The 12,573-nt window shown below is 45.9% G+C and overlaps 1 protein-coding gene across 1 annotated transcript; it reads left to right on the forward strand.

Moving 5' to 3' along the window:
• The first annotated feature begins 490 nt into the window (after nt 1-490).
• Nucleotides 491-8,382, forward strand: LOC115167841 (photoreceptor ankyrin repeat protein-like). Its single transcript, XM_029722523.1, has 6 exons — nt 491-788; nt 3,579-3,982; nt 4,353-4,482; nt 4,830-4,970; nt 6,553-6,732; nt 7,062-8,382. The coding sequence occupies exons 2-6, from the start codon at nt 3,725-3,727 to the stop codon at nt 7,733-7,735; spliced, it is 1,383 nt and encodes a 460-aa protein (XP_029578383.1). The 5' UTR covers nt 491-788; nt 3,579-3,724; the 3' UTR covers nt 7,736-8,382.
• Nucleotides 8,383-12,573: the final 4,191 nt, after the last annotated feature.

Here is a 12,573-nt window from a genome sequence, read left to right on the forward strand (position 1 = left end):
ACAATTAACTGACTAGGCCCCTGGCTCGCAGTAACAGCAGGGTTGGTTTGTTGTCCCTTCAAATGGATCAGACCATTAGAGAGGCTAGCGCTGACAGAAGGAGAAAGATGGAGAATGGCAATGAAAGAGGGAGAAGAATAGGAGGGAGAGAGGGAGAAAGAGAGAGAGAAAGAGGAGAGACAGAGAGAGAGGGAGAGGGAGATGGAGAATAACTTTCAAAGACAGAGAAAGAGAGCAGACCAGGAGAAGAGATACGGAACATAAGGGTAAAATACAGGGAGAAAGAGAAAGAGAGAGAGAGAGCAGTCCTTCCTGCGCAGCTCCTTGCCAGCCTGTCAGGAGAGCTGCTCCTCCTGCTGTTGTTCCTTGCCTTCTAATCCTCCTGTAAATCTCCTGTAATCGGGATGAGAGCTGAGAGCATGCTGCCTCCTGACTAATTTAGACCAGCAGCTTCTGGCTGCCTGTTGCCTGACTTAGCATTCAGTGTCTATGTAAAGACCTGGAAGGAGGATTGCATGGTGGTGGTGATCCATCGGACAGCCTAGGCTAAGGGGCCAAGCCAAGCAGAGCGAGGCACACCGTGTGAGGAGGGAAGGAGGAGGAGGTTAGAGGGGTCTATAGCTGGAGAAGCACGAGTCTGATGTCACTGAGACTCCTCCAAGATCCCAGAGGAAGAGAGGAACAGAGGAGGAAGAGGGGATGCTAATGCTGTTGACCCAGGAAGAGAGAGAGAGGGAGTAAACAGAGGAACAAGAGGAGAATACCCTATTGGATAGAGACTTTTTATGGTGAGACATGGACGTGTCGTGGATGTGGGTTGGTTTATAACTATGTCAAAGGTCATGGTCCCACTAGTCTGTTTGTTGGGGAGTTTATCAGAGGCAACACTGGTTGTGGATTGTTGTTACCTTTATAACCTATTTTCTCCTTCCACAGTTTTGTTGTTCAGAGGAACAACAGAACAGAGAACTTGATCAAATCAGATTTTCAGTGGAAGTTGTTGGAGAGAGAGAAAGAGAGAGAGAGAGGAGGGGGGCTTGTAGCGATACTGATCTTCATTCTTCTGAGAGGAATGACAGAACAGCAGAGGAATGAAAGCAAAGGCTTGTGGGATTAGAAGAGGTAGAGTGTTCCCCTCTGTGTTTTAACTAGATCCTACTAAAAGGAAGGTTTTAGACTAATGAGTAGACTAAAACCATGTATATTGTTAAAAGCCAACCGCTGCGGGGTAGGAAACAACAAAATACATCTGGTGTTCAGGGGAAACGAAAAGAGAGAGTAGCTTACAGAACAGACTTATAGCAAATGTGTGCTCAGCGATGGTCTTAAAACCTCTTAAGGATCCGACAATTTTAAAAAATGTTGCCTAAAATGACATGCCCAAATCTAACTACCTGTAACTCAGGCCCTGAAGCAAGGATATGCATATTCTTGGTACCATTTGAAAGGAAATACTTTGAAGTTTGTGGAAATGTGAAAGGAATGTAGGAGAATATAACACAATAGATCTGGTAAAAGATAATACAAAGAAAAAAACAACCGTTCTTTTGTATTGTTTTGTACCATCATCTTTGAAATCATCATGTATTATTACAGCCCAGCTGCAATTTAGATTTTGGCCACTAGATGGCAGCAGTGTATGTGCAAAGTTTTAGACTGATCCAATGAACCATTGCATTTCTGTTCAAAATGTTGTATCAAGACTGCCCAAATGTGCCTAATTGCTTTATTAATAACTTTTTATGTTCAAAACTGTGCACTCTCCTCAAACAATAGCATGGTATTCTTTCACTGTAATAGCTACTGTAAATTGGACAGTGCAGTTAGATTAACAAGAATGTAAGCTTTCTGACAATATCAAATATGTCTATGTCCTGGGAAATGTTCTTGTTACTTACAACCTCATGCTAATCGCATTAGCCTACGTTAGCTTAACGTCAGGGGACTCACCGATCCTGAAGAAGTTAAAACACCCAAGGATTTATTTAAACGGAACAAGATCTGATATCTATTTGCACTGCTCTCAGTAATAGCCTCTACATAAGATCAAGCATCAAGCACCAAGTCTCCCAGTAGGGTGTCCTGATGTCTAGGCCTCAAGCCAGTTACCAAACATTATCCTCTCAGTGGCGATTCTAGCTTGTATGGCTCCCTGGACGAACCCACGCTCACTCTACCTCGGGCTTCCAGTGGGGAGACCTGAGGTCAACCTACCCCGCCCCCTCCACATCTCGTACTTCTGAGTGGGAGACCTTCCCAGGCAGTAGCCTGCCTAGCTCACAAACTAGAATCAGGGCTCCCACTCCGACAAGGTTAATTGTCCCACAGTCCCACACGGTGACATGATATCATTGACGTGACATGCAAATGAGCGATAGAAACCCGATTGCGCAAATGTCACCATTCGGAATATATATATATATTGTTTTTCATTTTGCATTTATGTATTTTTTTTTTTATTGTGCGGGTGGGCGTGCGCCCCATGCCGCCCTGGGCGGCTGCCCATGTCGCCTATGCCTAAATCCACCGCTGCTGTCAGGTTGCACAGTGCTGAAGCACAAGAGTGCCGACAATATCTGACTGCCGTAATGGCACAGATTACACCACCTCCTGTCAATCACACCTGGCGTGGTGGGGCTAGGTTCTCCTCAGGTTCTCCTCAGCCTGATTCACACCATAGGACCTAAGCGAGCCAGCCCTAGTCGAGCTGTACTGGGCTGGCCTGGATACGTATCCCCCCATAGTTGATGGAACCATGCTGAGAAGGACAATGTAAAAAAAGAAAATATCTGAACAAACGCAATTCAGATGAATCAGGCATTTAAGGCTCTCTTCAGGTTTGGGGTGAGTTGAGGCTCATCCACTTTAGAACCTCACATGGACTAGGACAGGTCCATTGATTGGTCCTAGTCCACTCACACCATGCTGTCAATGGAAAACGTAGGAGTTACGACTGTGCTGTCTCAGGTCAATGAGAACCTTAGAAGGATGCTAGGAAGCAACCTATTTGACGGATCAAGATTGATTGAAAGATATGGACTTGAGAGGGTCAACCCTCTAATGATTAGAAAATGTTTTGTTGTCACATTGGTTGTTGATTGTAGGGTAAATACAGCCTCTAAAGGGTTTGTGTAAAAGCTATTTTTCTACAATATATGCCTGCAGATGCCAGCTACGTGGTTTATTTGAGTTGTTGTACTGTGAATCAGAGAAGTTTGAGAGACGCTCTATGAGCTGTTGATCAACACTCTGATCCAAAACAGATGATATGTTGGGGAAAGGGAAGACAAGCGTACTGTAATAGAGTACGAACAGGACTTTTGCTTCATCACATAATTGAGTGAGCCAGTCGTTTCACAATGTGTAACTGAATTAGTGGTCTCTGTGTGGTGCTCGAGTGTGACAGTCATAGTGTGTGTGTGTGTGTGTGTGTGTGTGTGTGTGTGTGTGTGTGTGTGTGTGTGTGTGTGTGTGTGTGTGTGTGTGTGTGTGTGTGTGTGTGTGTGTGTGTGTGTGTGTGTACGTGCTTGTTAGTGCCCCTCCAGACAGTCATATTGTCTGTCTGTCCATTCCTCCAGAGATCCTCCAGGATGCGGTCATTATCAGCAGGGCAGAGGCAGGGTCCTTTCCACCTCCACAGGTTCTGATCCCATCCTTCTGGGGGCCGAGGAGGCCTCTCGATTGGGTGTGATCCCCTCCTCTTTGGGCTCCTGGAGGTCAAGCGATGGCTCATGCACTAAATGACCCACACCTGGGCGCCGGCCCATCCGAGGACTCTGAACTCTCTCAGAATGAGTCTGAAACGGCGAGCTTGGTGTCTGAGGACTCTATCATGCCAGACTATGAGATGAGGCGGGGTGGAGGAGGCACCACCTCTACACTGTACGAGGCCTGTAACAGGAACGAGGCGCTAACCCTACAGAGGGTCCTGGAGAGGGGGGTTACTAAGGAAGAAGTCATGGAGCTGGACATCAACGGCAGGGTAAGGATACACAAACAAACAGAAACACACACACACACCTTACTAGCCCACACTATCAATAGAAACATAAGGATGTGTAATACTTCTCTCTGGTGTTCCTCGCACTACCCACCACTATCATCAAAACCATATGGCCCCAGATATTGTACATTAAGAGCAGAGTTTCTCAACCTTTGGTCCTGGGGCTCTGACATGATGTGGACCAGTCCCTGAGATGGTTAGCTGACACTAAGTCAGTTACTCAAGTGTTGGTTTTAATGTAAGCGGTCCCACAAGGAGGATGAGCGAAAGTATGCCGGTTGCTGGTGCATTAAAGCATACACCTAGTTAATGACCACATGTCTTTGTTTCTGCTTTGTTTTCATGTCAGAATGGCCTGATGTTGGCTGTCTCCAGAGGCTACGTGGACATCGTCTACGGTCTACACACGTGTCCACTGATAGACATCAACCATCAGGACAACGAAGGCAGCACAGCAGTGATGATCGCTGCCCAGGCCGGTAAGCACCGCTATATTATGATGGCTAGCTTGGGTGAGCAAGAGGTAGCATGATTATACCATATCATTTCAACCTTTAACATGGCCTATGATCGGGTGGTCAAAAGTATTATAATCAGGGAAGTATCTGGAAAATAAATCCCTTTACCATTGTCGCAGTGCATTCAGCTGAAGAAGAAATGTTGGTCGTACTGAAAATATTAGTTGAAAGTGTATAATAACATACAAGATCAAGTAAATCTGTGGAGTATCAAGATCCCCAGTATTCTGGAGTTTATTTTCTATTTAGTTGTACTGTAACAACAATGTTCCTAATAACAGCCCCCCCCCCCCCCCCCCCCCCCCCAGGCTACATATCCATCCTCAACTTCATCCTGAACTACTACCCTAAGGTAGACCTGGAGGTGAGGGACATCAGAGGCTTCACTGCCCTCATCAAGGCAGCCATACAGGGCAGGGAGGACTGTGTGTCTTCCCTCATAATGGCCGGTAAGTGGCTAAAGTCAGTCAAATCAAGAATTGGAGTTCTTTGAGTTCAGGGTGGGAAAGTCTTCTAAGAACTCATTTTCATGGGTTTTCCTTTTCCAAGTGGCATAAATCCTCACTCTCCATACTGACAATTTGCTAACATATTTTATGTATTTTTTGTCGAAACAGTAAATGCACAGGTACTAGGGTGAAATGGGATGTCAATTTATCATCGTAGAAACAGAATGACTATTCTTTTATTCATTATGTTTCTATGGTTATCGTGAAGACGCTGTGTGAAAAAAAAGAAAAAGCAAGGGCCTGGTCAGAAGTAGTGCACTATATAGGGAATAGGGTGCCTGTCACAATGGGTGGCTTGAGGAATCAGGAGAGGTGGAGTCAGGCGCAGGAGACAGATGATTCCGGGAATAAACTTTAATATATATTCACACGGAAAAATAACAAGAACGGAGTGCAGGGTGTGCAAAATAAAAGGCACCACCCTCTACTAAAGAAAACCAGGGACGCAGCCCAAATATAATTCCTCCAGAAGAAAAAACACAAACCCTCATCAGCAACGTAACCCTGACAACAAACAATCCCGCACAACCCACAAACCTAACTAGCTAGCCTAAACACCCCTCCCCACTAACAACTAATACAAAACAGGTGCGTAACTAACCTAGACCTAACTAACAGAACGTGAAACATAGATCAGTGGCAGCTAGTAGGCCGGCGACGACGACCGCCGAGCGCCGCCCGGGCGAGGAGGGGCGCCACCCTCCGTAGGTGGCGTGACAGTGCCATTTCAGACACAGACCAAGTGTATGGTTATGATAGATTTTGGTGGAGGAAGATGATGACGCAGACCTAGCTGAGTTAAGGGGCAAATCTAAGGATTTTCCTTTCTGATCTACTTATCTAATCTGGGACTAGCTGTTTTGGGTTACAGGCTGGATTAGCTAGCCCTGTGTGGATTTACCAGGACTGATATAGGCACGACTCTGGAAAAATTCCACTCGGTCACACCTGTTACACGTTCATAAGTCAAGACAGGTCAAATGATGTTACCCTACTACATAGCGTTCTCCATAAGGATGGAGTATTCCTGTGTTCATGTATTACATCTACGTGCCTTATAATGTGTTGAATGATTGGTTGAGGACAAGCCTCTGAAAATAGACACTATTAATAAGGACTCCAATTACACATCTAGGAGCTAATTAACCAATTAACCCTAATGGAAACCTTAGATTCTCCTTCCTCAAACTGTAGATTCATTCATTTATTCAAGGCCATCGTCATGCTGTCTCATAATTAGTCAAGGCAAACAGATGGTGACAGTTTTCATAGTGTGTTTTTTTATCTCCTGTTCTGTATCTCCCTGCACCATTCTGTTTTCCCTTAATGGCCACGTGGTGGGGCAATTATGCTGACTTTGAACACAAGTTACCTTCTGAAAATCTGATCATGCCCAGTTTCCCTCAAGGTTTTATGTGTCTCTGTTCTCTCTCTATTTCTCTCTGTCTATTTCTCTCTCTCTCTCTCTTTCTCTTTCTCTCCACATTTTCCTCCTCCCTGTCTCTCCCTGACCACTTACCAGGTGCTGATATCAACGTAGTGGACGATGTCAAAGGGAAAAGCATAACAGACTGGGCCCTGAAGACAAGTCGCTTCGAGGTCCTGCAGCGTCTCCGTCGCCTCCAGGCGTGTCCCATCGCCGAACAGTTCTGCGATAGCTACGTGATGGAGTGGCCCGAGCTGAAGGAGTTGGTAGCTAAAGGTTTGAGAGACAAGAACCTGGAGGGTTACTGGTTCAAATCCCTGCTCCAACTGGGAAAAATATGTCGGGGAGGGATGCTGGGTTAAATAGGCTACATCACCTGTTGTTGTGCATTTGGGCACGACACTTAACCCCTAAACTGATTCAGGGGTGCTGCTGCATTGCAGCGGACACGTGTGGAGGCTCTGTGTGTGTCTTGGGTGGGTAGGTATAAAGGAAAAAGACACATTTCAGTGTCTCTGTACTAATTAGATGAAAGCGTCTGCTAAATGGCATATATTCTTATAAAGACAATAAAGTAATCTTCTTCTGTCTCCTATCTTCTAAAGCCATGGCCCCCAAGAACCTGACCCAGCGTCTGAAGGACAGCTTGACCTTCAGCTTCCCCAACGACCCTCAGGACAATGGGGTGTTGGACCACATGGTGAGGATGACAACGTCCATCCACAGTCCACTAGTCTCCATGGGCTGCCGGCCACTCTGCCCCACCAGCCCCCCCGAGGTCGGGAAGCGGAGGCTGGCTGTGCCGGAGCTGATGGAAAAGCACAGCAGCAAGGAACTGGAGGAGAGCTCCGTGTGTCATAGTAATGGTGTTAAGTGTTCCTTCACGCCGGTGCCGGCGTCGTCCTCCCTCTTGCTCGCCAACTGCTGCTCGGACACGAAGCGGAGGGGTAGTGTTCTCTCAACGACTGCAAACGGCGTCCAGAACTTCCTCCCCCATTCCTTGGCGAATCGGAACAGTGTCTTCCCGTACGGCTGCATCCCCACGATCACCTTCACTAAGTCTGCGGAAAAAACACCCAAGAAGGCGAAGAAGACGAAGAGGCACAAGGGCCACCTGGAGCCTCCAGTCTGGAAGTACAAATCGGATAAGCAGGAGAAGAAAAAGGAAAAGGAGAAGTTGGAGGAAGAGAAGGAAGTGCAAGAGAAGGCACTTAAGAAATCTAAAATGAAGGCAGCCAAGGTGGCGGCCAAGGCCAAGGAGCCCGCCAAGGCAAGTTAAACTGCCAGCTATCTGTTTGTAAACTGCCACAGAGTGAGGGCACAGAACCCTGAGAGAATAGAACGGCCTCTGTGCTGCCATCTCTTACTCACTCCAATCTGTGATGATGTCATATAAGAGGGAAAAGGGGACAGCTCCCCTGTGGTGGCCCCTTTCCGGGGCCATCATGGAAGCCCAGTTTCAGCCCTGCAGTGGTGTTTCCAATAACACGGGTGGAAACTAGCATCTGAGCCAGACTAAGACTAATGGATGGACTGTTGTTTTTCCTCTTGATTGGGATATGCTGTAAGGACTTACTGAAATGGCCTGAACATTCCTAGACTTTACTATGCATGTATCTATCAAAAGGAATATGCTTTTTATATGTTAACTTATTTTGTTGTTTCATTTTTGGGGAGTCAGTTGTTAAAAAGATCAGTAGAGTTTGTTTGGGCTTCCGCGTTCTTAACATACAGCATGTCTGAAACAACTAACTAATCGAAACTGTGAAGGAACCAGAGCCATAGCAAAGAAATGTCAAATTTCTATTTGCACTTACTGAAAGAGAAGCAGGACATTACCATGAGTCTTTCAAATGATGAATAACTCCTGCCAATTCGTAACATAACAATGACCATAGGAGTTGGCAAGACAGCACAAAGAGATCTGGGACCAGGTGTCACCTATACTCCCTCTCCGGCCTCTAGGTCATCAGGCTGCTGATTATCCCTGTCACCATCGTCTCGCGCACCTGCGCCTCAAGACACTGACCTGGACTCCATCACCTCCTTGATTATCTTCCCTATATCTGTCACTCCCCTTGGTTCTTTCATAAGGTGTTATTGACTCTGTTTCATGTCGGTGCGTTGATTGTGTTACGTGTATTGTTTCATTCATTTATTAAAACACTCACTCCCTGAACTTGCTTCCTGACTCTCAGCGCACTCGTTACACCAGGCTAGTTAAATCAGGGATAACCTCAGTTTTGATGAGGCTCAGGTTCTTAGATAAGCCAGACACTGAGTGACTTTATTATGACGTTGCACAAACTTATTCAGAAGCCTTAGCTATGTTAGCAGGTGCACTGTAGATACAGTGTTAAACAGTAACTGTTAAAGGTAGACTCAGCGAAAGGACGGTGCCACGAGCAGCACCGATGATATTGAGATGAGCGAGATGCAAGACTTCGCTCTCACACAGTCACACACAGTGTCTGCGCATGTACACGGGGTTCTCGTCACTCTGTTACAGCGTGGTAGCCACGGGATCAAAACAGTGGAGAAGTTGAGCATCGAACTTCAACGATCTTTGTTGTTGCGGAAATTGACCCATTAATGCTGTTTACTTTCTGCATCGACGTCATATCGCTGAGTCTAGTGTGGAGTAGGAATAAGCTTGTGTCTGTAGCGGCCCTAATGTGATGGTTATTCTTCAATACCTGTTCTATGCCCCTCATCAAAGATTTGGAAAGAGACATATGGGTAGTGAATTTCCCCAGTCAAAAGCCATTGAAACATCAGAAATGTCTCCAACAATAGGAATAGATACAATAGGCCTAATGAATATCCTATTACCAAACCAAACATTAAAACGTTTAAAAACAAGAGGAGAACACATATGACTGGTTTGTTTAAATGAATAATGAATTAGGATATTTGTAGATGCTAAGAACTGTCATCCCCAGACCAGAAATACCAGTCTGTAGAGCAAACAAGACAACGTTGGAAAAACTAACTAAACAAACAGACAGAATGTTTTTGGGGGAGGAATAATATCAAAAATAAAGCAAGAATTTCAAAACTTACCAAAAATCCCTCATCAACTTTCATGCCAGTAGATCAACCTACCCAGTGAACCCAGAGAAACTTTCTCACAGTATCTCTGAAGTATTTAGTTTCAGTTCCCTTTTACAGTTGGGGAACTAGTCAATATAAAGTCAACATTGAAACAAGAGTCTTATGGAGGTCAGAGAGAGGCCACATTAGAACCCGTGACTAAAGACTGAAAGTGCGCCGCAAATGATACCCAATTCCCTACATAGTGCACAGGAAGTTCATATACACTGCTCAAAAAAATAAAGGGAACACTTAAACAACACATCCTAGATCTGAATGAAAGAAATAATCTTATTAAATACTTTTTTCTTTACATAGTTGAATGTGCTGACAACAAAATCACACAAAAATAATCAATGGAAATCCAATTTATCAACCCATGGAGGTCTGGATTTGGAGTCACACTCAAAATTAAAGTGGAAAACCACACCACAGGCTGATCCAACTTTGATGTAATGTCCTTAAAACAAGTCAAAGTGAGGCTCAGTAGTCTGTGTGGCCTCCACGTGCCTGTATGACCTCCCTACAACGCCTGGGCATGCTCCTGATGAGGTGGCGGATGGTCTCCTGAGGGATCTCCTCCCAGACCTGGACTAAAGCATCCGCCAACTCCTGGACAGTCTGTGGTGCAACGTGGCGTTGGTGGATGGAGCGAGACATGATGTCCCAGATGTGCTCAATTGGATTCAGGTCTGGGGAACGGGCGGGCCAGTCCACAGCATCAATGCCTTCCTCTTGCAGGAACTGCTGACACACTCCAGCCACATGAGGTCTAGCATTGTCTTGCATTAGGAGGAACCCAGGGCCAACCGCACCAGCATATGGTCTCACAAGGGGTCTGAGGATCTCACCTCGGTACCTAATGGCAGTCAGGCTACCTCTGGCGAGCACATGGAGGGCTGTGCGGCCCCCCAAAGAAATGCCACCCCACACCATGACTGACCCACCACCAAACCGGTCATGCTGGAGGATGTTGCAGGCAGCAGAACGTTCTCCACGGAGTCTCCAGACTCTGTCACGTCTGTCACGTGCTCAGTGTGAACCTGCTTTCATCTGTGAAGAGCACAGGGCGCCAGTGGCGAATTTGCCAATCTTGGTGTTCTCTGGCAAATACCAAACGTCCTGCACGGTGTTGGGCTGTAAGCACAACCCCCACCTGTGGACGTCGGGCCCTCATACCACCCTCATGGAGTCTGTTTCTGACCGTTTGAGCAGACACATGCACATTTGTGGCCTGCTGGAGGTCATTTTGCAGGGCTCTGGCAGTGCTCCTCCTGCTCCTCCTTGCACAAAGGCGGAGGTAGCGGTCCTGCTGCTGGGTTGTTGCCCTCCTACGGCCTCCTCCACGTCTCCTGATGTACTGGCCTGTCTCCTGGTAGCGCCTCCATGCTCTGGACACTACGCTGACAGACACAGCAAACCTTCTTGCCACAGCTCGCATTAATGTGCCATCCTGGATGAGCTGCACTACCTGAGCCACTTGTGTGGGTTGTAGACTCCGTCTCATGCTACCACTAGAGTGAATGCACCGCCAGCATTCAAAAGTGACCAAAACATCAGCCAGGAAGCATAGGAACTGAGAAGTGGTCTGTGGTCCCCACCTGCAGAACCACTCCTTTATTGGGGGTGTCTTGCTTATTGCCTATAATTTCCACCTTTTGTCTTTTCCATTTGCACAACAGCATGTGAAATTTATTGTCAATCAGTGTTGCTTCCTAAGTGGACAGTTTGATTTCAAAGAAGTGTGATCGACTTGGAGTTACATTGTGTTGTTTAAGTGTTCCCTTTATTTTTTTGAGCAGTATATATTTCCAGAACTGCTAAACCTTTCTTGGAAAGGAAGTTCTATCGCCAATCTTATATTCCCAGCCCTCATCTTTACAGCAAATCAAGTGGTTAGACTGCTGTTTAGTTGTTTTTGTAATTCAATTAAGCCTTTTAAATGATTATTTCTAATCTGCTATAATGTGTCCTGTAGACCATTTCTTTCAAAGATTGTTGAATGTCAAAGCAGACTGCTCAGACTTTCTCTCCATTCTATTCAATCCTGTCCTGTGCGATTATTGCACAACAACAAAACAAAGAGTTTCAGTGAAGCCTGGAGAAAACAGAGACACACTGTGCTGCCCATAGACATTGAATGACATATCATTCTCTTTCCACGGTGTTGCCTGGCACTGAAAGAATGCTGAGAACAACCCAGATCTCAACAGCTCACAGATTAATGTGGGGAAGGAAAAATACATGCTGCTACTGCTCAAAATAAGAAAAACATTTTGTTCTCTCTTCCCTGAGATTGTTGATGTGAGGCCTCCCAGCTGTGTATCTAGCTGCTGTACATAGGCCAAGAGGATAATATTCGGGACCATGAGATTAAGGAATTCACATTACTCAAATGAAGAAAAGATCTCACCCACACATCAGTATAATGTAACATTCCCAGAAAGGAGGCAAGTCATATTTGGATCATTGTGCGAGATGAACAGTTCAGTATTAGAACAAAAATTGATCCACTGGGTCTAGATAGCTATATTTACTGGATTTAGACCCACTGTAAGCCATGCAGACCTCCTTTTAAAGGATATTTCACGATGACCAAAGCTGGCTAAAATAGCGCAATATTCTCCTAGAGCTCCGACTGTCCTTCTGAGGAGGATATGTGCCTAATACAGTAACAAATACAAACATTGTGTTTGTTGCTGTAACACAAGAGCGAAATGAGACCGGATACCAGTTGTAATTCCATTAACAGTTAGTGTCATCATCCATTACTCAGTTAGCTCTGCAAACGCTGAAGGGTTCGGTCCAAGGGGTAAGAGGAGGGGTAGGGAGTGAATTGGGACCGGCTGTCTCAGAGAGGGTGTGTCCCAAATGACACCCTATGCCCACATTTGACTAGAGCGCAATGGCTCTGGTCAAAAGTGCACTGCATAGGGAATAGGGTGTCACACTGTCTGTCTCCAGTCCAGTCTCCATGGACAGCTCATAGTCAGATGAGACAGACAGTGTTAGTGATACAGACAG

Source organism: Salmo trutta, chromosome 30 (genome assembly GCF_901001165.1).
Source record: "Salmo trutta chromosome 30, fSalTru1.1, whole genome shotgun sequence".
Taxonomy (NCBI): domain Eukaryota; kingdom Metazoa; phylum Chordata; class Actinopteri; order Salmoniformes; family Salmonidae; genus Salmo; species Salmo trutta.